Source organism: Panicum hallii, chromosome 9, assembly GCF_002211085.1.
Source record: "Panicum hallii strain FIL2 chromosome 9, PHallii_v3.1, whole genome shotgun sequence".
Classification (NCBI taxonomy): Eukaryota; Viridiplantae; Streptophyta; class Magnoliopsida; order Poales; family Poaceae; genus Panicum; species Panicum hallii.
In genome coordinates this window covers 52,855,240-52,883,166 of record NC_038050.1, presented here as the reverse complement: position 1 = coordinate 52,883,166, position 27,927 = coordinate 52,855,240, and the positions used below count along the sequence as shown (strand labels likewise).

At 47.3% G+C, this 27,927-nt stretch overlaps 1 protein-coding gene, 1 long non-coding RNA gene and 1 pseudogene across 3 annotated transcripts; 1 reads left to right on the top strand and 2 right to left on the bottom strand.

Moving 5' to 3' along the window:
- Positions 1-8,753: 8,753 nt before the first annotated feature.
- Positions 8,754-11,770, bottom strand: LOC112873875 (probable inactive poly [ADP-ribose] polymerase SRO2). The gene is made up of 4 exons (XM_025936960.1): positions 11,078-11,770; positions 9,945-10,186; positions 9,724-9,836; positions 8,754-9,050 (listed from the first exon to the last, which is right to left on the bottom strand). The coding sequence occupies exons 1-4, from the start codon at positions 11,272-11,274 to the stop codon at positions 8,979-8,981; spliced, it is 624 nt and encodes a 207-aa protein (XP_025792745.1). The 5' UTR covers positions 11,275-11,770; the 3' UTR covers positions 8,754-8,978.
- LOC112873130 lies at positions 11,324-18,366 on the top strand (annotated as a pseudogene).
- Positions 18,367-25,311: 6,945 nt separating this feature from the next.
- LOC112876330 lies at positions 25,312-27,180 on the bottom strand. 2 transcript variants are annotated; one of them, XR_003225290.1, is made up of 3 exons: positions 27,022-27,180; positions 26,744-26,918; positions 25,312-25,901 (listed from the first exon to the last, which is right to left on the bottom strand). It is a non-coding gene; the product is annotated as an uncharacterized LOC112876330 (long non-coding RNA). The 2 variants fall into 2 exon arrangements; XR_003225289.1 differs by having other exon boundaries at positions 25,312-26,918.
- Between the last annotated feature and the right edge of the window lie 747 nt (positions 27,181-27,927).

Here is a 27,927-nt window from a genome sequence, read left to right as displayed (position 1 = left end):
CCCGGTGCCGCTAAGTTAGGTGGTGGGGTGTGAAAAGGCTATAAAAGATAAGTGGACAAGATTGGTTTGAAAGATAACTAATTGGATAACTATGAACTAACATTTGAATCCTTGACTATCATACCTGAGGTGAAGCTGATGGCCAACCGGCCTGTGCAAAAGGTGAAGGTACCAGTGGTGGCACTTGTATATTCTGTTGGGTCGCTATTTGCTGAAAGATCAAATTTGTCAGCAAAAATGTAACTTAACCTAAGTTGTAACAATTAAGATTTACCTGCAGTATTGCATTCTGTTGTGCAAGTTGAGCTTGGAACCACTGCTGCTGTAGCTCCTGTTGTCTTACTCTTTCACGCAGCCTTACAACCTCCGCGCTGTCATCGCCACTACTTGTGCTACGACTTGCTGACCGCGACGATCCCGCTCTTTGACGCGACGGCGCCTGACTCGAGTCAATGTCTTTGTCGAATAATGGATACCTACAAATATTGACCAAATATAGCAAATTCAAAATATGTATTTTTGCTTAAATTATAAAATTAGATTGAAATTTAAAGAAATCTAACCGGCCATGAGGTTTTCCACCACCACTACTGTAAACGGCCTCAGAATCAATAGGCGAGTTTCTCCAATCATAACCCTCTCCATGGCGAGCAATCATTTGGTCACCATATGCCGCCTTCAAAGAACAAAATCACACAATTACATAAGATTGTTTCATGACAACTCGATAGTGCTAATTTTGTAAATTTAGATATACCAGACGCTCTGTAGCCGCCTGAGAGCATAACTGATCTGGATTTGTAGGATCACGTCCTCTATGACCTTCGAGGTAGACTTGAATATCACTCGGCGCTAAACCTGTGCGAACTTCCTATACATACAACAAAAAATTAAAGAAGCATGCATTGATAAATGAAATTAATAGAATTCATTTCAAAGAGTTCACTTACAATGCGTTTGGCCAATCGGAAGTGCCCATCACCTCCGTAGGTGTGATAGGACTCAGTTCCACGATTTCCTCTATTTCTCTGGGAAATGCTTTTGAACTCATCCGTGGTCCAATAGTGACATAAGGCATGATAAGCCTCCTCACGTGTGGCCATCCACGGAATCATTTCCTGCACAACAATATTTTGTTTCAATGTAACAAACAGAATCATACTAATTGCAACTTGCAACAGTTTACCTCGCGGTATTGCTCCTCAGTCAAGTAATATTTTCCAGCATCCCGTTTCTTCTCAAATCATATCCCTTGAGTCCGTTCCAGATAAGAAGCAACAACCTGAATTCTGGCATAAGAAATCATATCTCTAACCACAATGTGTGTGTTATGGTGGAACACACGTCTGGCATGATCATCATAAGCTCCCTCCTCAGGCAACTTGTAGTATTCTGCAAAAATTTTACACAATCAGTAGCCATCGTATGTACAAAATTAAATCAGTATATAAGAGCAATCATACCCAAAACTCAGCCCAAACTGCCTTTTGCGTATTGCCGAACGTTATGTTGACACGGACGGCGGCGGGGACGGGCGGCGGGGCGGCGGCGCGGCACGGACGGTGGCGGGGACGGCACGGACGGCGGCGGCGGCACGGAAGGCGGCGGGGACGGGCGGCGGGGCGGCGGCGCGGCACGGACGGCGGCGAGGACGGGTGGCGACGCGGCCGGGAGGCGGCGCGGCACGGACCGCGGCGCGGCCGGGCGGCAGCGCGCCACGGACAGCGGCGCGGCCGGGACGGGCGGCGGCGGGGACAGGCGGCGGCGCGGCACGGACGGCGGCGCGGTCGGGCGGCGGCGCGGCCAGGGGGGCAGCGGGGACGGGCGGTGGCGGGAACGGGCGGCGGCGCGGCCCAGGGGGCGGCGGGGACGGGCGGCAGCGCGGACGGGCGGCAGCGCGGCACGGACGGCGGCGCGGGAGGCCAGGCGGCGCGGACGGGCGGCGGCGCTGACGGGGACCGAGGCGGCGGGGACAGGCGGCGCGGACAGGCGGCGGCGCGGGCGGCGCGGACGGGGGGCGGCGCGGACGGGCGGCGGCGCGGCCCGGGGGCGGAGGCGGCGGCGCGGACAGGGCCCGTGGCAGCGCGTGCGCAGGCGCGGACGGCGGCGGGAGGCCGGGCGGCCGCGCGGCCCGGGGGCGGAGGCGGCGGCGCGGACGGGGCCCGGGGCAGCGCTCGCGCTGGCGCGGACGGCGGCGGGAGGCCGCGCGGCCGCGCGGCCCTGGGGCGGAGGCGGCGGCGCGGACGGGGCCCGGGGCGGACAGCGGCGCGGACGGGCGGCGCGGCCAGGCGGCGGCGGGGACGGGCGGCGGCGCGGCGGGCGGGGCGAGCTGGGGCTGGCGGCGGGAGATAGATCGCGATCGATAGATTTGGGGAAAAAACGGATAGCTGGAGATAACGCGAGCCCGGCCGGGGGGGTAACGGCGTGCCACTTAACTTCCGACGGCCCGCCGTAGGCCGTCCGAAGTTACTTAACTTCCGACAGCTCGCTATCCGGCCGTCGGAAGTTAAGTAACTTCCGACGGCTGTCTCGTTGGCCGTCGGAAGTTATTTAAATTCCGACGGGACCGTCGAAATTTTATTTTGGCCGTCGGAAGTTTGCCGTTTTCCTGTAGTGCCTTTGCATTTAACTGCTAATATTTTTCCACTTAAAGAACAGTCATAGAGAACATTTCTTTCTTCCGAAAGAAAAGTAAAAAAATTAGAGAGGAGTGTCCACAGCCCAAGCTTTCCTCTCCAGGGACAAGATGTGGGGCGGCCTAAATCAAGGATGAATTCTGACTCGGTGTGGCAGTAACGCAGTGTGCTCTGCAATTTCTAAAAATACTGCCTCCATTCCATAAAAAATGCAATCATGGCATTTGAATTTAAAATCCACAAAAGAGTGGAATCCTAGAAAGTGGGGTCCACGGTGTCATGATTTCTTCTCTTATTCCCTCCAACTGCGCCTAATTAAATGGTTAGAGTAGATTTCCATGCTAAAAATAATTTATAGTTGTGCTTTTAGAAAGTTTGGTTAGTTGCATGCAACTAATAAATAAGGATATGAGGATCAACACACCATCACGAATCTATCTGGAAAAAACTAGAACTACACTTTTATGGGATGGAGGGATCAAGGGGGGAGTCTATACATCGCGCAGTAGCTGCGCAATGCTTTGGCAGAAGCACTTCCCGCGCCAGGTACTGGGTCCTTTTCACTTGGAGGCCCATATAGCAAATGGCCTATATTAGGGGGTGTTTGAATTTAGTGACTCGGTGTCACATCGAATGTTTGGATGCCAGTTAGAGGGATTTAAATATAACCTAACTATAAAACTAATTGCATAAATGAAGACTAATTCACGAGACAAATTTATTAATCCTAATTAATCCATCATTAGCATATGTTTATTGTATCACAATGTTATCAAATCACGGACTAATTATGCTTAATAGATTTGTCTCGTGAATTAGCCTCTATTTATGCAATTAATTTTATAATTAGTCTATATTTAATACTTCTAATTGGTGTTCAAACATCTATGTATTTTTTTTTACTATAACCAAACGGGGCCTCAGCGATCCGGCTTTCCTACCAACAAGTCTTTTTTCTATTGCGTCTGTCACCTTTCGACGTCTCAGTTACTGGAGGAGTCTCACGCTCTCTCTGTTCGTTTCGTCATTTCGTTTCTTCCATCCATTCCTTCCCCTGCTTGTCACTGTCTCTCTGTGTTTCTTCCTGTGCTTTGCTTTGCGGCGACAGCAAAGCAATAAGCAAGCTATATCTCCATGCTTTTCTTTTCTTTTCTTATTCAATTACCAACATTCAGTGTATAGGTTTAAGTTTCTCGTCGGGTTTTCATTTTGAAATGAGCATGGCATCTACTTATATGTACTAAATACTGATGATGAGCAAACCATACCATGCATCAATCTTCGCCTCCGGAACAATGTAGAAGAACCTTTTAAAAAGTTTCGTAAAACATTTTAAATTGTTTAAAACGCTTGCAGACATTTTGAAATGCTTGTAGACATTGTAGGAATGATAGAACTTTAGTAAATGTTATTCGAACAAGTTTAATTGTTTCCATAGTTATGAACAATATTCTTTTTTTAAAACATAGATCCTCCAATTATGTCTGAAAACATTATGAAATGTATGCGAACATTTTTTATAGCTTCTAACTTTTAAAAAAGTTTTGGAACAAGTTTCATTGTTTCCAAAGTTATGAACAAATTTCCTTGATTGAAACAATCTTAAATGAATGCAGACACTTTTTAAAATTATATATAGAACTTCTCGAAATATTTTGGAACAAAATTTATTGTTAACAAACTTTCTGAAAAGTTTACAAACAAAGATTCGCAACAAATTAAAATGTTTAAAATAAAATATCCAAAAAAATAAGTTAACTTTATTTCAAACATAAAAAAGGTTCCAACGAGTTGAATTTCAAAGCCGCTCAACCATTTTTCTTTTCCCCCGTGCCGCGCTGAACTATATATGTCCGAGCTGAGCAACCGTTACGCATTTCAGGAAATCGCAGCTCTTCTGGAGGATTCGATTTGCTACAGTGCACCTGTCCTATACTCGTGTTTCGGTTTGCTGCAGCACGCGAGGAGCGACAGCTAATCGGCGGCCTTCTGCGATACGGTCCCAGGAAATCACGCGACCTGGGAGTAGACGGACCAGGGATTAAGACATTGGCTCCGCGCGCTTCTCTATATAGTTTTTTATTTTAATTACATGGATCTCTAATGGAACACTATTTACTGGATAAAATTTGAATGCTAAGTTAATATTTATTTTAGGATGGAGAGAGTAGACGCATAATTCATGATTACAATAAAGGAACAAAGAAAGTGGTCAACTCGTTACAATCACACGGATGTAGGGCTCTTTGAGATGGGATATCCTTGGTTGATTCACAATTCACTCCTCAGGAATTATTACTGGCTCAATATAAATGAGGTAAAAACAATTGTATGAACATAATGTTGGAAAGATGTGAATTATTCTATGAGGTTTTAATTGAGGCATATTCCGTAAGCTATTGAACTGCTATGGAAACAAAATTTAATCGCAGAAATATATGCAGATGTGAACGGCGCAAAAATGTAACAAATAGAAAGCACGTACAAACAAAGAGCATTCTCTGTAAATGCTAGCTCGAAAAACAAGAAACATATTGTTACATATGTAAATGATGCTAAACCACATAACCCATGGATATTCCCATTATGAAACTAAACACCTTACGTCTTGTGTAACCCATAACTGTCCTATTAGATGGACTTGCTGATTAGCGCTCCTCCCCACGTCGATTTGCAGCCGAGTTTGATGCAGTGCAGATTGAATATGCGGTAGCGTACAACGTAGTCAAATAACTTCAAGGGGTTATGCGGTTGCTCTACCTAGAAACGTTATTGCCACCCCTCATGCATGGTTCACGACAGCAATGGTTTGGAGATACCCCCTAATCCTCCTTGTGGATGCACACCAAGGAAAAGAGCTAACAACACAGTTCACCAAGAAAAAGAAGAATGTGGAGAAAGAGATAAAATTTTGCATGTGTCAACCTGGATATCTCTAGTTCCTCTTATCGGTAGTGGGGAATCTAGGATTTCAAGCTAGGATGGTCTAATAAATAATGTTAAAAGATATTTTAGTAAGTCAATCTAATCTTATAAAGGTAGCTATGGTTGTTTGTAGGATGAGTTTTCCTGATGTACCATTCTATGGCTTATCATGGAAAAACTTGATAAACTTAAGAAAACTCATAGCTATGGTTGAACAACATTGATATAATCAAACAACTGGAGAAGAATACCAGTTCTCTAAGTAGGTGCGGGTTGTTCTAGCAATGGCTAACACCATTATTAAGTAGGGAAAGTTCAGTTTACACCCTTAAAGCTATTTGACTACGTTAGGGAAATGTTATTGCTAAACTTATCCAGTTTCATAGTTGGATTGCTCTTGTTATCGGGTTTTGTAGTTAAGAGTTTTAGTAGTTCGAGGATGTAAACTGGATTTTTTCCTATTAAGTGTAACCTGCTTGCACACAGTTCAAAAGTAATTTCCCATTATATTGTTTGAATAGCGATGCATGACGTATTTCTGGCTTGAATATTCTCTTTGACTAATGCTCCTATGATTTGTAACAGAGGACAGAGGGCAGGTAAAAGTACTAGGCAGCCATCAATCCAAGAGAACAATATAAAATGGAACATTAGGAAAAATCAACTTCAGTAGATGCAACCTGTTACCATGTTAGTGTTGTAGTAATCATCCAAGGTCTGCAACTTCGAGGATGGCAGAAACCTCTTGAACTTCTTGTGCAGCTTCTGCATGTTGCCTTTCGTTTGTATTGGCACCATATCAACCGAATTTCTAAAGGTGAGCTATTAGATCACCATCTAGATAAAGACAGCAAGATCCAGAACCAGTTTCACTACTGGAATTGCAACATTTGCTGAGAGCTTCCTGCAAGTGGCCGACGGGGAAGCATGTTTAGGCATCATTTGGACCTAATGGCTGAAGGTGATTAGGCCTTGCATGTGACATTGCCGAGTGCTAGCGCAAAACAATGACGACGAATTGCCGACCAACATTAGCTGACGAAATGGGAATTAGTGTGTGAAATGACTAGTTTCCCGTCAGCCACTTTATTAGAACTCTAGGCAAAAGTTCCACATCTTGTAGTGTTTGATCTTCCGTGTTCCTTTCTGTGGCCGAACCAGTTTGATCGTCGCATTTCTCTGGCAGCCCAATTGATTCATTCTTCTCCTAAACTGAGACAAAGGAATACTCCATTGTTTACAAACACATTTCATCAGATTTCTGTTAGGCTCCGTTTGGATCCTTGCTAATAATCATAATTTAGATATAAATTAATTAAGCTAATATAGTTGTATGTGGAGTATATTTGTATATTATTATTAGCTATATGGAAGAGATGCTTATATATACTGCACTTCTGCTACAGGGAAGAGAGTCGAAGCGTGTTCTATAAGTTGTACATTAGAAACGTAACATGAGGATCTATAGAATCAATTTTCATCTTCCACCCTTATAAATTTAATATAAGCTTATATATATACTTTGAAAAATTTTGCAATACCACATTTCAAGACAAATAGCCTACTCTATTATTATTATTATTATTATTATTATTATTATTATTATTATTATTATTATTATTATTATTAAGTAAGTAGATTCCAATTTCTGAAAATAAAGGGTCCAAACGGAACCTTACGCAAAATAAAAATCCTTCTGAAAGATAGAATCAGAATCGGTAGTTGTTCGAATCAAGAAGACATCTTGATCACTGCACAACTTATTTAGTTCTTGGACGTTTCACGATCTTTTTCAACAATATTAAGAATACCTCGTTGTGCATCAGACAAACTTCATTAGATTTCTGTGGTGGCGCAAAATCTGCTCAGAGCTAGGACCAGAATATGCAGTTGTTCGAATCAAGAAGAAATATTGCTCACTACTAGACCATAATCAGGACAACGTTCCAAACGAATCTGGAGAAAAACAACTTAGTACGCACATGCAGTTCTTGAACATTTTCGAGCATTCAGAACCAAATCTGGCCTGCAGGCTACCACACATATATAGGGCCCACGGCGGGGCATCCCAAGCCTTTTACCCAAGCCCAACAGGCTTTTTTGGCGGATTCATCTCCATCTTCCGTAAGAAGTTAGTTTACATGCAAACTGATCATAGCTCATCTGATAAGATTTCTTATGATAAAATCTATCCACCAAGGTTCAAGTCCTTGACTCATATGAATGCTCGTAATTTTCTAGATTTATTTCAGAATTTAACCGATACTGTTATTGCAGTGGTAGGCGACGTGCTCATCACAAAAGACGCGAGGGCGGATGGTTTTTTTTTGAGGGGGGGGGGTGGGTTCACAGCTTTATTTTAAAACTGCTATAGAAAAGCCATAAAAATCTTTATTTACCTTTTCTGGGAAAGAAAGGCTATAGAAAACTAGTCGGGAGTCCGTCAATATTCCTCTCTGTAGACTTGAGATGAAATTTGGCTGAAGTCGTAGTACAGAACGGGAGTTGAGCATGAATACATCTCCTGGACAAGGTAGATCCTTAGGCTCATTTACCATTCACTCAAAACTTATAAGGCTGTCTCCAACGGGAGACTCTAAACCGTTCTCTACCCTATATATAGAGAAGATTCCGTTCTCTATATGCTCCAGTAGCGTTCTCTAAATGGTCCTTTAAAATAGAGAACGCTACATGTTTACTTTATATATATATATTCTCTCTTCTCTTCTCTATTTTTTCTTTACGTTTTAAAAACTGGATTAAATAAAAGTAAAATATATCCATAACATTTGAGGTATGATAAATACGTACATACAAAAATTTGGAACAAAATACGTTTCTAATATAGGGTTTAATGTATAGAGAACGAGATTTAGAGAACGTTGTTGGAGAGAAATGAGATATAGAGGAGAGAATCTTGCAGAGAAGTCTGTAAATGACGGATATAAAGAAGGATATAGAGAACGACGGTTGGAGATAGCCTAACTGGCTTTACAAAGGAAACAGGAATGTTTGAACACAAGCTGGTAATAAAGTGCTGGAGCTAATAGCCGATGAAAAGCATGAGAGATCTCAGCCAGCAACGTATCAGGAATGCTGCAAGTTTTTTGAGCCCATTTTCTTCAAGACACTTGGATGAATTCGCCTCCCAAAAAATGGCGACCTAACTCAACTAAGGGATTCACCTTTCAATTTGTACAAGTCTACATGTTGCACAACAAACTGGTATGTTGAAAATACTACAGTAAATACAGATGTCCAACAAAGTTTGCCAAAGTAGGATCTGAGAACAAGTTCTTCTCTTTCCTAACAAAAATATAGCAGCAGTAACAGCCCAGTTATCATCACTGAGAGAAAATCAGAGAAACAATGGGAATCATCCAACATCGTCTTCAGAGAATCAGTGCTCTAAACTTTTTAGGATTGCACTGACGAACATTGCAGCACCAACAGCTCACAGACGGCTTTGGAGAAGTTATATGAGTTCCCCTGCAACAACCACAAATGGAATTGTCAAACTAGCACTAGGATTCTCAAGCACTGATACAATAACAGATTATTTATCATTGGAAACGCCGCGGAGAATGAAACCATGTCATTTATCACCATTTTCCTTCAGCATTGACCGTTTTGGTTTGGGATAGTAGTAGGAGGTTGGAATGTAGTTAGATTAAGGATGAAATAGAAAGCAAAGGTACATCAGGAAAACTTGTCCTGTAGACTACAGATAGTGCCCTCTATGCTGCAGTTAGTCAAGGTTGCTCTTGCTGAATAAATTTTGTATAACACAACCATCAAGTCCAATGATTCAGGAAGAAAACTAAAGCCCTACAAACTGCACCAGAGATTCCATAATGCACATTATTTTGACAAAAGAGGAACAACAGTATTAAGTGTAGGGTGCTAACGCACAGTTTCTTCCATCATATATATTTTTAAATAGTAAAACATGCTGCCCTTTTGGCTTGAGTTTTACTCTTGACCAATCCCAGTAATGTTCCCAACCTACTCTAATATGGAGAAAACTTCAAAGTTGTAGCAAATACTAATATTCTTAGTTCCCATTTTCCCATGCTTCAAGAATTTCACTACTTGGAGACAAAAGAAAGAATAATCTAAAATGAAATAATGGGAAAAATCAACGTTGGTAGAGGCCACGGACCATGTTACTATTGTAATAATCATCCAAAGTCTGCAATTTGGAGATTGGCAGAAACCTCTTGAACTCCTTGCGCAGCTTCTGCATGTCAAATTTCAATGGAAATAGCATTGGTCCTAACACCGAAATTGGAAAGGTGAGCTGTTAAATCGGCATCTAGACAAACATAGTCAGCAAGATTCAGCTACAGCATATATGATATATCACATCATTTCGGGTTATACCTAGATCCTGGATCGTTGGGTGTTTGGTGAAGCTCACAATGCACAATGGCATGATGCAGCTGTTGATGTGCTTATTCCAGGTGATGTACCAGCTCGGGTTGGAGAGGTATTCAACACCACCAACAGATCTTCCAAGGCCTGACCAATCTGACCCAGCACGAAGGACAGCTGGCTGACCCTGCACAATGCGGCACAGCAACTTGTGTGCCTCGCCTTTGTCATCTGCCTCCGCAATGCTCATGCTGATTGAATGAAATGTCCAAATCAATTCCTAATGTTTCTTGGTTGCAACCAGGCACATTCAAGAAATGATTTGGCATTTATATCGGATCAAGACTTTATTTTTCCTTTGTCAAAACCGTGTATATATCAGAAAAATCCATTTGCAGTTGATGAAGACCGACTCCAATTCAGAGATATAAAAAGCTCTACCATCCAAACAAAAAAGCAACTAAGAATTCCTCCTCTACCATTGACAAAATTATTATCATGCTGCATTCTTGCGCATACCCTTAGTGATTAGCACTTGTCTAAATTAATGACTCATCCTGCTGTGCCATTACTCCATACTTGCAACAGATACCAATTACTACAATAGTAACAGGTTATGGAGGAAAACAACAGAACCATTCTCCCAGACCGAACAGTATAGGAATACTCCATTATTTATCAATTAAACTTGAAGAGATTCCTGTGATGGCACAAATGCTGCTGCTAAATCTAGAACCAGGACCAGAATTTATTCAGTTCAGGAAGTTCTCTTGCTCAGTAGTCAGTAGACTATAATCAGGACAAAATTTTAACCAAATCTGTAGGGAAACAAGTTATTTTGCATTTTCTTGTACAGTTTGTCATCTTTCAGAACCAAATCAGGGCAATGTTGCAACCAATTCATCAGGTCGATTATTGTGTCCAAATTCATCAGTTCTTGAATATATTGCAATCTTTGACGACTATTCCTCTTTTCCGGCGACTATTCATAATTTCCAGAAAGCACTAGAAGTGGTAGTTATCATTAGCTGGAACCAAGAACCACTTGCTCCTAAAAATCAAGAACTCAACTTGCTTGGCAAAATCAAGAACCAGTTGCTCCCAAAATCTTGCCACGAGGATGGATCCGGGAACATAAGTACCTAAGATGAGGAAACCTGAGCGGTGCGAGATGCAGTCCGCGTCCATGCGCTCGATCCTCCCCGAGCAGCATCCAGTTGGCATTCAGGGAAAAGTCTGCCCCCGCCGCCGTCCGCACGTCCGCGCGCGTGCCCCGTCCGTACCATCCGAGCTTGACGTTCCCCAGCTCCTGCTCCCGCTTCACGAACTTCTTGAGCATCGCGCTCGTCGGTACGCACCTCCGTGCGCCCGTGAGCACGGCCCCGTCGATGGTCCAGGTGAGCACGACGGCGACGGCCTCGTCCTCGCCGACCTCGCAGCGGGCGCTGGGCTCGATTTCGGCTCCGCTGGTGGTGCCGGGCGGGAGAAGTGGTTTCCGCCCTCGTCGATCCAGGTGAGCGCGAAGGGGCGCGCGGCCGGGTCGGCCTCGTCGAAGCGGAGCATGCGGGCGAAGTCGAAGACGTGCCAGCGGCCGCCGGGGAGGGCGGCGCGCGCGACGCCGGAGCCTCGGGCGACGGCGTGCTGGAGGCGGGCGAGGACGGTGGCGGGGACGTCTTCCCACCGGCCGGAGGCGGGGTCGCGGCAGAGGACGCGCGCCGGCGTGCCGCTGCCGTAGAGGTCCAAGGCGAACGCCATTGCTCGTCTGTCGCCCTGTTTCTTTCGCGACGGGGGTTGGGGACTTGAATGTCCTTGCCGCCTCGTCGGGAATAGTTAGGTTTGCCTTGGTCCGTTGGATCACTGGAAGGAGGCCTTCGCGATGCATTTTGTAAATTTTTCTTCGCGACCGTGCCCATATTTCATTAAGAGAAGAGATGCATTTTGTAATTGGACTAAAGGTCTCCAAAATCAGGTTGGCGAGCAAGCCCATCGAAAATACAATGTTAGAAAAAAGAGAGTGAAAAAATTATTTTAATTCTGAAAGTTTTATTAGTGGCTTATTAGTTTAGTCCCTTAAGTCCCAAATTGTCCATACAAATTCTCGAGAAATTTAGGATTTCGCCATCGTCAAAAAATAGGTTTCGTCAGATTATCATCCTATATTTAGGTTTTGCTATTTTGCTATTATGAAACATAGTCATTCCGTTGTAAAGTCTTTTCAGCTTTTTCCAATTCATTTTATTATTTTTCACTTATTTTTTCATTTGAACAGACCAGACTGCCCTCTGGCTTTTCTATTGCACTGGCCGATTGGATCTGAACGAGTCTAACAAGACTTGCTTCTCTCTTTCACCTTCTTCTCTTTCCTCTCGTCATATTCTTGAGCGCCACCGTCGGCGGCAGAACTCGGCCCCTCGGCGCAGCTCTCCGGCGCCCCTCCTCTCTCCCAACGACGGCCGCCGCCGCTGCAGGGCTTCCGGCAGCTTGACGCCGAGGAGTTCCGGCGGCAGGGACACCAAGTCGTGGACTTCATCGTGGACTACTACTATGCCCGCATGGGCGACTACGCCGTTGTTAATACTTCAGTTACCGATCGTGGGTTAATTATTAGCACTTAGTTTAGCAAATAAATGAGTGAGCCAGGGGGTCATGTCCTGAGCCACTCGTGGTCACCGAGACGCTTCGCATGCATGCGGCTGCATGCGGCCAGTGGCCTTCCAACTCCTTTGATTAATTAGGCCGGAGTCATTAGCGGCTATAAATAATAGAGAAATCAACCCGAGGAGAGTAGCTCAGACCGCTCAAACAATCATCCATCTCCACTGTGTTCCTGCACTCGCGTTTTGTGTGTGTTCATCATTCTCGGAGACAATGACACTGCGACGGGCGCAGGTTTCGCTGACAAGTGGTATCAGAGCTACGGTGATCGACAACGGCAATGGCGAACAGCGTTCCAGCTGGAGATCACCGCCGGAGGTCGGTGACTCCCTCGTCACACCGATGGCGAGGGAGATCACCACCATCGCGGTGGGAGACACGGGGAAATCGCGGAGGCGGCGAGCGTGTCGTCGAACGGGTGGTTGTGGAGAGAGTCGCGGCCGGCCGGGAATTACCCGGTGCTGACGAAGTCAAACTATCATGATTGGGCTGCTGCCATGCGTGTGATGCTGCAGGCGAGGAGCCTGTGGGAGGCGGTGACTGAAGGTACCACCGATTACGCGGAGGATCGATTGGCGCTCGAGGTGTTATCCAAGGCGGTGCCACCAGAGCTGATGGGGCTGGTGGCGTCCAAAGAGATGGCGTAGATCGCCTGGGAGATGCTGCAGCTGAGGAACATCGGTGTCGATCGACTCAAGAAGGGCAGGGCTTGTAAACTGAAGCGCGAGTTCGATGCTCTCAAGTTCAACGACGGCGAATCGGTTGACGAGTTCGGTGTCCGCATTTGCAGGATCACGAACGAGTTGGCCGGTCTCGGCGATGAGTACAAGGAGGAGGACATCATGTGCAAGTTTCTTCAAGCCCTGCCTCCCAAATTTGATCAGATCGTTGCATCGATTGAAACTCTCCTTGATTTGAGTGAGGTTTCGGTTGACGAGCTAGTTGGCCGGTTCAAGGCGGCGGAGGAGCGGCTTGTCCAGGATAAGATTGACACCTTGCCGCGGCTGAACCTCACCGAGGATGAGTTGATCGCCAAGATCACCTCGCGGCTAAAGATCGCTGGTGGCAGTGGCTCACAAAAGGGCTCATCATCGTCAGGCGGCAAACGGGGCCATGGCCGTGGATGTGGTTGCGGCAAGAACTCTGGCGGGCGCGCTAGCAATGACGGCAGCAACGTCGGCCGCGGTGGCAACTCGGCTGCGGGTGACGAGTGCCGCTACTACGGCAAACGCGGGCACTAGGCTCGCAAGTGCATGAAGAAGAAGCTGGACGAACAGGCACATGTCGCGCAGGCCGAAGAAGAAGGAGAAGCCCTACTGGTGGCGTGCGCCAGCCTCGATGTCGCACCCGCGGCAGAATACGATGTTGCCACACGGACAACAGCTGCCTCATTGGAGGTTCATCTCATGGAAGATAAGCTGTTCGTGTAGCTTGGCGACAAGGCGGGCAGCAACGCTCGGTGGGTCTTGGACACGGGCGCAACGAACCACATGACCAGGGAACGCACAGTGTTCTCGGAGCTGGACACCAAGGTGCACGGCATGGTCCAGTTTGGCGACGGGTCTATTGCCGGAATTGAGGGACGCGGCACGATCCTACTCAAGTGCCGAAATGGTGATCATAAGGCACTGACAGTGGTGTACTTGATCCCACGCCTCACCACGAACATCGTGAGTCTGGGGCAACTTGAGGAAGCAGGCTACCGGATTGTGCTGTTCGGTGGCTACCTAAAAATCTGGGACGCCAAAGGCCAGCTGGTGGCAAACGTGGCGCGCGTGGCAAACCGGCTCTACGCACTGGAGCTCAACATCGCGCGGCCAGTCTGCCTCGCAACGCAAGGCAACAGCGCTACTGGAGGTGGCACGAGCGGTACGGTCATCTCAACTTCCGTGGTCTCCGTCGACTGGCTGAGGACGACATGGTGCGAGGGCTGCCACAAATTGATCACGTTGATCAAGTTTGTGATAGCTGCCTCGCCGTGAAACAGCGCCGGCTCACCTTCCCGAGTGAAGCCAAGTACAGGGCAACGCACAAGATCGAGCTCGTCCACGGTGACCTCTGCAGACCTGTGGAGCCGGCGACACCAAGCGGGAATCGGTTCTTCTTCTTCCTCGTCGACGACCTCAGCCGGTACATGTGGGTGACACTGATGGCGTCCAAGGACCAAGCCATGGCGGCTTTCGTGGCATTCCAAGCTCGGGCAGAGGCGGAAGCGGGATGCAAGCTAGGGACTCTCCGCATGGGGATCGTGGCGGCGAGTTCACAGCGCGGGCATTTATCGAGTACTGCTCCAAGGAAGGCATCCAGCAGCATCTGACCGCACCGTACACGCCTGAGCAGAACGGCATCGTCGAACGGAGGAACCAAACTGTCATGGGCATGGCTCGGAGCATGCTCAAAGCCATGGCGGTACCGGGCTGGTTCTGAGGGGAGGCCGTGGTGACGGCCGTCTATCTTCTAAACCGCTCCCCCACTCAGAGCGTTGAGGGCCGACGTATGGCATGGTGTCAAGCCCCCCTGTTCATCATTTTCGCACCTTCGGTTGTGTGGCATACGTCAAGCAGGGGAGAAAGCGGCTGTCAAAGTTGGAGGACAGGAGTATGCCAATGCTATTTGTCGGCTACGAGAGCGGAAGCAAAGCGTGGCGCTTATATAATCCCACCACCAAGCGCGTGTACATCTCGCGTGATGCTGTGTTCGAGGAAGATCTCGCATGGGACTGGGGCGACGACAAGACGATCAGCGACGAGGACCCATTCCACTTCGAGTTCACGTCGATCGGTGGTGCGCGCCGGCTGGGCGCGGTGCCAGCTGGGGCACCAGGCACTACTGGACCATCAAGATCACCACCAGCAGAACAGCGCACGTCTACCTCAGCTCCCTCGGGTGGATCAGGTGGAGATCACTCGCCACCAACTCCGGCGGCGCCCGGTGTGGTGGAATTTGTGACACCACTGACAGCAAGCCCCGACCTTGACGCCGATCACGACGATGCGCCTCGTCATTTCCGCACGCTGGAGAACATCATGGGACCAGCTGCGGCACCTGCCCACGCTGATAGGGAGATCATCGAGGAGTTGCTAGCTGCAATCGGCGATGAGCCGTACTCGGCAGAGGAAGCACTGAAGATTGATGAGTGGCACCTAGCCATGTTGGAGGAGATGGCCTCAATCAAAGAAAACAAGACATGGACGCTGGTGAACTTGCCCAAGGGTCACTGCGCCATTGGATTGAAGTGGGTCTTCAAGTTGAAGAAAGACGAGAATGGCGCCGTCATCAAGCACAAGGCGAGGCTGGTCGCGGAGGGGTATGTGCAGCTGCAGGGCGTGTGGTTCTGGCCGTGGCCGCACACCATGGCTGGCCTGTGCACCACATGGACGTGAAGTCCGCATTCTTGAACAACGATCTCACAGAGGAAGTCTACATCTCCCAGCCTCCTGGTTTCACGGCGGAGGGGCATGAGCAGAAGGTATTGAGGCTTCACAAAGCTCTCTATGGTCTGTGGCAAGCTCCTCGCGCGTGGAACGCCAAGCTCGACGCGAGCCTTGGCGAGCTCGGGTTTGCACGATGCAAGACTGAGCACGGCCTGTACACACGGGTCCGCAACAAGCTGAGGTTAGTGGTTGGCGTATGTGTTGACGATTTGCTAATTGTGGGCGAGTCGATGGGCGAGATCGAGCAGCTCAAGACGGAGTTGCGGCAAACATTCAGCATGAGCGACTTGGGCCCATTGTCCTACTTCTTGGGCATTGAGGTCCGACAGGGGTGGCACGGCGTGGAGCTGTGCCAACACGCGTACACGAGGAAGCTGCTCGAGAAGGCGGGCATGGGCGAGTGCAACGGCTGTGCCATGCCCATGGAGCCTCGGCTCAAGCTGTCCAAGCGGAGCGCGACGTTGCCGGTGGACGCGACGTTGTACTGGAGTATTATCAGGAGTCTCCGGTACCTGCTAAACACACGGCCAGACTTGACCTTCAGCGTCGGGTTTCTGAGCTAGTTCATGGAAGACCCGCGGCAAGACCATATGGCGGCCTTGAAACACCTTCTGCGGTACGTCGCGGCAACGGCGGACCATGGCCTGCAGTACACTCGGGGCGAGGGGGAGCTCCATCTGCTAGGGTACTCCGACAGTGACTTCGCAGGGGACGTTGATGATCGTCGCAGCACTATCGGTGTTATCTGCTTCCTCGGCTACAACCCCATATCGTGGCTGTCACAAAAGCAAAAGGCGGTGGCCAAATCGTCTTGCGAGGCGGAGTACATGGCGAGCGCGGCAGCGGCCGGACAGGTGGTCTGGCTGCGACACTTGCTCGAGGAGGTGTTCGGAATGCATGTTCCAACGCCGACCATCAAAATGGACAACACGGCGGCAATTGCCCTGGCCAAGAACCCGATTCTACACAATCGAAGTAAGCACATTGATGTTAAGTTCCATTACACCAGGGAGTGCTTCGAGCGGGGCGATATCGACTTGGAACACGTCGGCACCAACGAGCTGTTGGCTAACACCCTCACTAAGGCACTCGGGAGGATGCGATTTCAGGAGATTCGTGAGAAGATTGGTGTCATCCGGGTGCCCACGATCAAGAAACAGAAATAGGGGGAGATTGTTAATACTTCAGTTACCGATCGTGGGTTAATTATTAGCACTCAGTTTAGCAAATAAATGAGTGAGCCAGGGGGTCATGTCCTGAGCCACTCGTGGTCACCGAGACGCTTCGCATGCATGCGGCTGCATGCGGCCAGTGGCCTTCCAACTTCTTTGATTAATTAGGCCGGAGTCATTAGCGGCTATAAGTAATAGAGAAATCAACACGATGAGAGTAGCTCAAACCGCTCAAACAATCATCCATCTCCACTGTATTCCTGCACTCGCGTTTTGTGTGTGTTCATCGTTCTCGGAGACCAGCGACACTGCGACGGGTGCAGGTTTCGCTGACACCCGTGCACCCCGGCACGCCGGGCTTCCTGCGCCGGCAGCTCCCCACGGAAGCGCCAGAGCGCCCGGAGCCCGGCGCGTTCGCCGCGGCGCTGCGGGACGTCCGCGACCTCGTCCTGCTCGGCATGACGCACTGGCAGACCTCATCCTGCCGGGCATGATGCACTGGCAGAGCCCACGCCACTTCGCGCACTTCCCGGCAACGGGCAGCAACGTGGGGGCGCTCGGCGAGGCCCTCGCCGCGGGCATCAACGTCGTGTCCTTCACGTTGGCCGCCTCGCCAGCCGCCACTGAGCTCAAGATGGTGGTCGTGGACTGGCCCGGCAAGGCGCTACATCTACCCGCTGTTCCACGGCGGCGGCGGGGGCACGCTCCTGGGCACCTCATGCGAGGCCAACCTTTGCGCCCTCGTCGCCACGCGTGAGCGGAAGCTCGTGGAGGTCGGCAGCAGGAGGATCGGGAACCTCATCCTCTACTGCTCCGACCAGACCCACTTCGCCTCCCACAAAGGCTATGCGCATCGCCGGCATCCACCGCGACAGCTGCCGCAAGGTCGCGACGCACCGCCACGACATGTTCGCGCTAGATCTCGCCGACCGAGCTGCGGATGCGGGCTCGGCGCTCGTCTGCCTGGAGTTCCGGCACGTGATGGGTGGCGGCGAGGCCGTGGACTCGTTCAGCATGAACGCTCGCAAGTGGCCACTGGCCAACAACGACTGCTGCGCGATGCGGGCGAGGGCGCCGTCGCTGCTCGCGGCGGCGGCGGGCACCGAGCAGGAGTACATCCTCATGGACGCCGCCGCGGAGGGGACGAGCAGCAGTGAGAAGAGAGAATGAGACGAGACGGTGCTCGTGACCAAGAAAGGATAAGGTTTGCTTGAAGGGTGGGTTCATCTTGCTAAAAGAAGAAAACAAAAAATGAATTGGAAAAGGTTGAAAAATCATTGTAGCAGGATGATCACGTTCCATAATGGCAAAATAGCGAAACCCAATTGCGGAATGGCAATCTGGCAAAGCCCACTTTTGACGATGGCGAAATTCCAAATTTCTCCCGTTCTATATTGGTTTAAGTTGTTCCAATGGTGATTTGGAGTGCCATATGTACATGACACATTAGCAACTATGTACATTCTACCACTGGATGCGAGAGAGGGGCCGCTTGATATAGATTTCCATTTGGCCCGCTGCCCGCAAGCCCGGCACAAAGCTCGATTTTTTGGCCCGGCCCAAACCCAGTATGGCCCGAAGTTGTTCGGGCCCGTGCCGGCCCAGCCTGGTACCTCATGTCATGCTTGGGCTGTCACCCCAGCACGATGGGCGGTCCGGCACGGCTCGTAAACTAACGGTCTGCCCGATCCGGCCCGGTACCTGGGGGTCATATAAAACTCCCCCAGGCTGGCGGCCGCCCCCCCTCCCAAACGTAGCTCATTTCCTCCGCCCGCACCCCCCCCCTCCCGCCTCCTCGGCTCCTCGCCTCCCTCCTGTCGGGCACTCGCTCTGCCATCTCTGCACCTCCAGCCTCCGCCGCCACCACAATCCTGCTCTCCCCTCCTCCGCTTCTCGCCTTCTCCCCCGTCTGCAGTGAGTCAGTCACCAGCCTTCTCTCCTCCTCCGACCTTCATGCCGCGGCTCGGCCTCTCGCCGCCATTGGCCATCATCCTCTCGGGGCTCGGGCTCTCAGTTCTCGTCGAAGGTTGCAGTCGTCCTCACTGGCTGCGCAGGTAAAAATAACCCTAGGTCTAGATCTAGCTTCTAGGGTTTAGGTTCATGTAGATCCGATGTCTTCTTCTTCTTCTTCTTCTTCTTCTTCTTCTTCTTCTTCTTCTTCTTCTTGCAGGTCTCGTGCCTGTGCCGCGGCGAGTTGGTGCGGCATAGGGCTGCGCACCATTGAGGGATGGAGCCACCGAGGGCATAAGGTCGTCTTCATGGACGAGAACTACACCATCAACGATGACCTCAGGTCCTGTGGGCTGCCCGGCGATGACGAGGACGATCTGGCTGCTGGCTGTGACAGTGTCAGTAGCTCTGTTGCTCCGATCATCTTTGATGCCGATGCCGGTGCTAGTGCTGGTACTAGCATCGGCGCGTCTGCTACTGCGACTCCGACGCCAGGCTCGAGCAGCCATCTTCGATGCCGAGTGCCTCTACTAGCACTAGCTCCCACGCAAGGCGCAGGTCTGCTGTCTGGAAACGACTTCGAGAAGGTCTTTGAGGATGGTCCTAACGGTAAGAACGTAAGAGTTTCTGCTGAGTGCCTTCACTGTTGTCATGTTCTTACTAGTCGCTCGTCCTATAGTACTGGGCATTTGCTCCTGCATCAGAAGGTTTGCATGGGAAAAGTTAATCATGTTAATCTAGTTCAGTCCCAACTTCAGTTAAATCCTGATGGCTCTATCAAAACTGGGACTATAAATCTGATGTTGCTCGTACTGCGTTGTGCCGTTTAATTCCTAAACTAGATCTACCTCTTGGCATTGGTGAGACTGAGGCATTTGAGGAGTACATTCAGCGTGCTCACAATCCTCGTTTTCTAGAGTCTCTAGGCAAACCACCACTAGAAATCTTTCCAAGTACTTCTTGGAGCTTTGTAATGCTCAAATTGAAAGTTTAAAATCTGTGTCTTCTGTTTGCCTTACTTCTGATATTTGGTGCAACAAAGTTAAGGAAGACTATCTTTCGGTTGTTGCTCATTATGTTTCTGCTAATTGGGAATTAATAAAGAGAGTCATTAGGCTAAGACTTATTGATGTTTCTCATTCTGGTGTTAATATTGTTGGACGCATTGAATCTATTGTTTCTAAATTTGGTTTGAAGGACAAGATCTTTTCTGTCATGTCAATTCTCATTCCCAAGTTTGCTGGTTACCTTGGTCCAAATCCTGAACCACTTGATAATGCTGCTGATAGAGATATTGGCAAAGCACTATGTGGTTTGTTACACAGTCGGTGTGCTTGTCATATTATAAATCTCATTGTTAAGTCTGGTTTGAAGAGAATCAAGGTTTATCTTGAGGCTTTTAGGACTGCAATCTCTTTTTTGAACTCTTCTAACCAACGTGCTGCAGCATTCCATGACTTTTGCATTGCTAAGGGGGTACGTCCTCGTAAATTTGATTTGGATATGGATGCGAGATGGAATTCTATCTATATCATGCTCAAGCATCTCATACCATATAAGAGCACCTTGTCTGTCTTTATTACAGCTCATTATGGATTGGTTGATAGTGAGCCACTACTAAGTGATGGCCATTGGGCTGTTGCTGAGAAAATTTTTGAGTTCCTTGAGTTGTTTTATGAATCAACTGTTGTTTTATCCGGTGTTTACTATCCAACAAGTTATTTGATGTTGCATCATATTCTTGAGATTGCTGGTCATTTGCATTTCAAAGATACTGATCCACTGCTTATTGGTGTTCTTGTTCCTATGAGACTACAGTTCCACAAGTATTGGCAAAACATCCCACTGTTGTACTACTTTGCATTTATTTTGGATCCCAGAGCTAAGCTTAGAGGTTTTCATAATGTTCTTCAGCTTCTTTCTCAAGCTATTGGTGTTGACTACTCATCTTACTTCACTTTGGTAAGGAATGAATTATATAAATTGTATAATAGGTATGAAAAAAAGTTTGGTGCAGTTAGGCGGCATAGGACGACACAGCCAGCAGGATCTACTGGTAAGAAAAAAACAAAACAGTATGGGGTAAGATCTTTGGTGCTCCAAGCTGTTCTGGTTCTTCACTTGTTCTTGCATCTCCACCACCTCTGCTATAGCTGCTGTTTCTAAATTGTCTCCTTACTTGGACAACGACATTGTCACCTACTTTGATGATGACTTCAATATACTAACATGGTGGCATGAGCACAAACCAACATATCCTATTATGTCCATATTAGCTAAAGATGTGATGTCTGTTCCAGTTTCAACTGTTTCTTCAGAGTCTTGCTTTACTCTTACTAGCAGGATGATCGAGGAGCGGCGACGGCGGCTGTTGCCGGCAACAGTGGAGATATTGACCTGCATCAAGGACTGGGAGTTGGGGGATGCAAGGGCATAGCATCATGTCGAGAACAAGAACCTTGAGCTGGAGGAAACATTCGGCAACAAGCCCCTGGATCAGGATGAGGGGAAAGCTACTGGGAAAGAGTAAGTACATGTAGATGTTTTGTTTTTTTAATTTTCAACAAGCTTCTGTTCTTGCTATACTAAATTGTCTTTTTTGAATATGCTTCCTAGGCCTACCCCTGCCAATGACAAGTGATCAAGTCCAAGTGCCAAGGACTGTGCAAGGCTGCAAGCTACTGTACTTTGTGATCATGTGATGTAATGTTGAACAACTGAACTTGTTTTTCTAAGCTGGGTTGTACTCTTTTTTTTCCTAGGGGTTTCTCACGAGGTGTGAGTTTTTACCTAGGAAGGTTTTTAATGAGGCAGCCAACACTTGATCACATAGATCAAGTGTTTTGAACACTAGAGCTCAAATTAATTCTGTTATGTGTGAATTGTGATGTGTCAATGCGTCTTAATGTCTTATGTTATGACTTATGTGATATTGTGATGATTTGAGTTACTGAATTCTGTATGTATTCAAAATTACATGTGTTTATTTGTATGTTTTATCACATCCAATGTCTTCACAGTGAAATTTGGGGCTGAGGAAGGTATTTTCCTCTTCATGGGCTCCGGGCTGGCCTGGCATGCTTAAACATGCGTGCTTTTCGGGTTGGGCCGGCACGAAAATGGACTCGTGGGCTCATGCTTGGGCCGAGAACGCGGCACGACGGGCGGCACGGCACAGCCCGATAGCCTGGTCATGCCAAGCCTAGCCCGATTTGTTCGTGCCGGGCCATGCCGGGCGGCCCGAATGGCCATCTATACTGCTTGGGCTCCTGACCCCCGCATCGTCCCCATGGGTGACACGGGTGGCTCCTTAGTTGCGCCGCAGCCAAGGCTCCCCTAACCCTACCACCTCCCTTGCCGCTGCCCGAGCGGTCGCTGACGGATCCCTAGTGTCCAAGGGTGTTATGCTTGAATCTGTTGTCAACGGCGGCGGCTTCCGCGAGGAGGAGCTTCGTCCAGGTGACTGGAGGCTGAGGCTACTGGATCCGGTGGTGGAGCAGATGGATTTGGCGGCTAGCCCAGCCCAGATTTGCATCTCAAGCTCATATGTCCATCTCCTCATTACTGGGGGTGGCGACCAGCAGCCATGGAGGTGTTTGCAGCTCCCTAGTCCCCTTCACGTGCTGGCTATGGTGAGGGAACAACCACTGCTTTACTTAGGATTCGCCTCCCCAGCCCAGTTGTGGTGGTGGTGCAGCTAGGGGGCCGAGGGCTACGGCCTGTTAGGGCGGTTGGTGGCGTCGACTACATTGGCGCGGCATGATCTCCTTCATCTTTTCTTCTTCTCTCATGTGGATGGTGGCAATGATGTTGTTCTACAGAAGCATTGGCGAAAGCTTAACCTGACTGTTGTGTCGGGTCAACAACGTCGGGTGCCATTCCCTTCCTTAAGGCTTTGTTGAGGTGCTTTCTACGTATGTTAGCGATTCTCCGAGTGAAAACCTAACTACGGCTCGCGGCTCGCCGGAGGGGCGACGACGGCGTGTAAACATCGTGTCCTCCTTGGAGGGGTCATCCTGGAGGTTCTCTATACCGACACTCATTACCTAGGTGAAGTTTATAAGTAGACGATTGAATCATCAAGTTTCTAAGTGGACGAGAGATATGATGGACTGATGTTGCATAAAGACATTGCAAGGTTGAAACTTGAATGCAAAAGAAGATTGAAGCTTAGTCTTCTAGTTTTCTTTCTTTGTCTTAGAGTTTTCTTTCTTGTATTTTTGTACTCCTTATTTGATGTTTAGAGTCTAAGAACTAACACTTGTAACTCTTGGCTGTATATATCCACCATGTGGATATAGTAGGCCGGTTTAATCCTTTATCTAAAAGAACTTTCTACCACTGGTTCATGTGTATGCCGTCAACATGAAAAAAAAAAGAGGGAGAGAGAAACTATCCGATCCACTAAAAGTGTGGTATGGTGGCTAAACATGAAATTGCTTAATGCTTATAACTCTTTTCTTCTTAATTTGAATTTGAATAATGTAAAAAAAAATTTGAATTTGAATAAAGGACAAAATAGACATTTCCGAATTTTATTGCTGACTTACTATTACCATGTAAATTTGGCATTGCATGTCACACCCTAAAATTTCAATTTTGGGTTGTGAATATCTATTCGAATAAATTTATCCATTTTCTAGACTTTCTGAGAATTTTCCAGTTTTTTCTGATTTTTCTTCTCAATTTTCTAGAGCAAAATATAATTTTTGGAAGCATCTAGAACCTTTTTCATATGCTCCAATTATTTTACTAGAACATAGGGCTCGCCTTGCATGCCCTATCGTGAGCAAAATAACAGAAATAAATATGAATGACAAACAGTTAGACAACTATGTGTCTCATATTGAATAGGTCCAATCACCAAATATAGTAAATCTCCTTTTTTTTCTTTCATCATATAGGGATTAAAATTACTCTTGTATGATTGCAACTTGCTTCCTCCTGAAAATGAATTAACAATAAAGAAACAGAACTACTATTGCCTGCCGGCAAGATGAAACAAGTCAGCTTCCCCAAAGTAACTTTGTTGCCAAATTGGCCTTTCTGCTTTCACTTTGAAGTAATCTCGTACAGCATGACATTGACAAAAAAAAGGAATAAATGATTAGAATTGCATGTGCGGACTGCATAGCTAGATATTAGCATATAGATGTGCGTATCCAATATTTATAGAGACCATATTTGGAGCAGAGCTATATGCATCAATATTTGATATAATTTGTTCTTACCTGGAGGCACTAAAATCATAGGGCGTATATCATCCCTTCCAGTACCTTTCAAAATTATTATTCCGATTATTCAAAACACGAAGAAAGAAAAAACAAAGCACATACAGGAAGGCTGCTTTAGTTAACGGGATATCATTAGCATTTAATCCAGTGTATGGATTGTGATAAGTAATCTGCAAAAACCTAAGCAAAATGCATCAGGACCCTCTTCCCAGCTTGCCTTTCCCTCAAAGCTGAGGGAGAAGGGGAGCAGTAAGGAGAAGGTGATTGAGCTGTTAAACATGGATAGGTTCTGGAATTGAATTGAAAGCACTGCAGAAGTTCAAGTCTGTGCAACAAAAATCATGTTATAGGTGGTGTAAAAATATGAGTCTCTAGGAACCTGCTGTGGATAAATGCATACATAGAATGTTGTAACATATGTTGCATATGTGGAACTGAATTTGTATACACTTAACATTCAGTCAACGTATTACTGAACTAAGCCATCAAAATTAATGAAGCAATACCACAGTGTGTGTTTGTATGTGACAAACTTCTAAGTCTATTAGCACAAATAAATATGGGGCTCTGACATGCTGACTTTACATTTTAGATAATCGAGGACTGACTTTGCAGGCAGATTATGGCATTACCAAAATTTATATCAGATCACAGAACTGTCTAGAGATAGAAGTTTCAGGTTCTAGATCTTCTTGGAAGTTCAAAATTTTCATCTCACAAAATTGCTACTTAAAGAAATGGAAGTTCAATATTGCAGATTATGGCATACAAAATTTCATAAATAGAAGTTCAAATTTTTTTGTTCACGTCACAATCAAATGTTACATCTAGAGATTCAAAAGCATATGAAAGAAGTTTTAGAACAGCACAACAAAATGGGATTCTCTTTTAATTAGATCCGAACCATATGAGACGCTTTGGAAACATATTGAGAGAGAACAAAAGATTAATATAACAAAAACATTCTATTTGGAAAAGTAAAAGTTGTTATACTGCTTTCAATACAACTTCTATCTAGTTTACGTATACATTTCTTCAAAGTAGAGTTGAAATAATCACTATTACATATTTTTTTAACATATTGATACTGCAGAAATACTGAACATGTATCTTTAATCGACTGGCATGGAAAGTCAGGGATCATCAGGGAAGGCAGTGGCTGGCCGTTAAGGATGAGATCGTAGTTGCAACGTGAGCTCGAGGCACCACTGGATCCCCAAGACCCTAAATCCGTTCACCATTAGTAAGAACTATAACTTGAGTGCTCCTCTCTGGCGAATGCATCAGCACCTCAAGGATATTTCCCCTAAACACCCAAACAAAACACCATGTGAACCTGAATAGGCCAGGGCATCCTGGAGATGACAAAAATCCATGAACTGAAACTTCTCCTTCAAGCTGATATAAAGACCCTGAGAGCAACTAAATATGAAGTGGCAATCCTCGCCAACAGTTGTACACAATCAAGTAAATCCCCAATAGTTTAAATGAGGAGCTTGTGGAAAAGACTCCTATTCCTTCCTGCAATGTAGTTTGAATATCAGCTATACTATGCATGACAAGGAAACTTAGTGATCACTGATCAGTTACCTGAAGATCCATCAGAGCCACATTGGAAACTAGTATTTAAGAAAGTTTCATGGTCTCTCTCTTGGTGACACCGGAGAACATTGGGATCACTTAGCCGAACAAATTTAAATTGGTTAAATAGAAAAGTATGAAGGATCATTGGACCTAAAGCTCACAGGATATAATTGTTGTAATGGGATCCCCCCAACAAATTGTAACCGCTGCGACACACCAACAATGAATTTCTTTCTACATGTCAAATTATGCTCCCAAACAAAACAAAGCTGCTTTTGTCCAAGCATCATATATAATGGTCACTAATTACTTTCTTTCCTACCGGTGATCATGCATTCTATTTGTATGTAGAACTCTAAATAACTCATGAATCCTACAATAACCCCCTATGGGCCAGAAAAGTATTGGCCCATAATTTGCTGAAACCTGGGGTGAAAAAATGATACATAACATGGTTTGATCAGATCCAAACCTAAAGCATCATAGGTCCATAACTCAAATTCTAATTCACAGTGCATGAGAACATGTTTTCTTTGGCATCAATCACTGCCTAGTACTACTTTGAAATTAGTTTGAGAAGAAAATTAGAAAAAGTGCATATCAAACAAAAAGTAACCAAGTCTTGCTTATATCATTGTTGTTTTGCATTCTTAAACAAAAGAAAGTATTTGTACGTCAGGTACAAATTACCAAGTACAAAATAGAAGAAAATAGGGAAATCATAGAGAGAGATATGTAAAAAGAACTTGACTGGCACGGTGGTGCAAGCAATTTCTTACCTCACATCTACTACTATAGTGGCAGCAAGATGGTGTCATGGGAAAGGCGAAGGAGGGCCGCACAACTTCAAAACCTAGGTGGTCTCACGCTTTCCGCTCGCTCATCCAGTGCCACCGGTCCATTGCTGGCCGTCCTCCCCATGCCCAATCGCAACATCAAGCCTCCATACAGAATCTAGGGTTGGAGAAATCAGAAAATCAGGAACTATGAGAAGGGGATTGAAAAATCAGGCAATGGGGATAATAAAACGTGAAGAAAGGAACCCTTTTATATTTACCTCAGATCCATTTTTCCCTCCGGCATTGAGCCTGCCGGAACCCGGCACCGTCGTCACGCCCTTGCTACGTGCATTATGTTCTCCTGAGAGGGAGGAAGCTTCGTGGGAGGGAGGAGGCAGGGAGCCAGAGGGGAAGAGAACTGCAGGCTGATTTCAAGAAATCTGGAGAGGCTTTTTGCAAAATTGAGGAGTCGGCAGATGTCTTTAATAAACCCCGATTTGAACTTCTCATTACCCAAACTATCTCTCAAGAAATCTGGAGAGGCTTTTTGCAAAATTGAGGAGTCGGCAGATGTCTTTAATAAACCCCGATTTGAACTTCTCATTACCCAAACTATCTCTGAGATTTTATCTCGAAATTTTGAGGTTAAATTTATTTTCCTTTCCATTTTATTTTTCTCTCTCTTTCCCTTTTTTTCTTTTCCCTATTTTTCCCTTCGCGAGCCTAATTCCTTCCCTCCTCTCTTACGGGCGGGCCCCGCCCATCATCCCTTTTTTCCAACCGAACCCGAGTCAAGTTTGATCCCGATCGGCGCACCAGGCCACGCGTTCCTCGTGCGGCGCTGCTTTCTCTAGGCCGCAGGGCCCACACCTTGCAGCCATACGCCCCTTGCCCCACGAAGCACTGTGCCGCCACCAGGAACTCGACGAGCAGAGCACCGCTATCCCTAGCATCCGTGGCATGCCCCCACGGTAGCAGCCGCCCCTCGCCTTCCCCCACCTCCCTCTTCTGCAGCCACCCCTCGCCTGCGCCCCCTACTTCCCTCTGAGTTCCCTGCACCGCCCGCCCGCAGGTCGCCCTCGACCCCTTCCAGCGTGCCCTAGCTCCCGTGCACCCCTTGCATCGCCCTTCTACAACGTGCCCCCTGGTGCCTGCGTGTCTCCCTGATCCTGTGATCCGCTCGG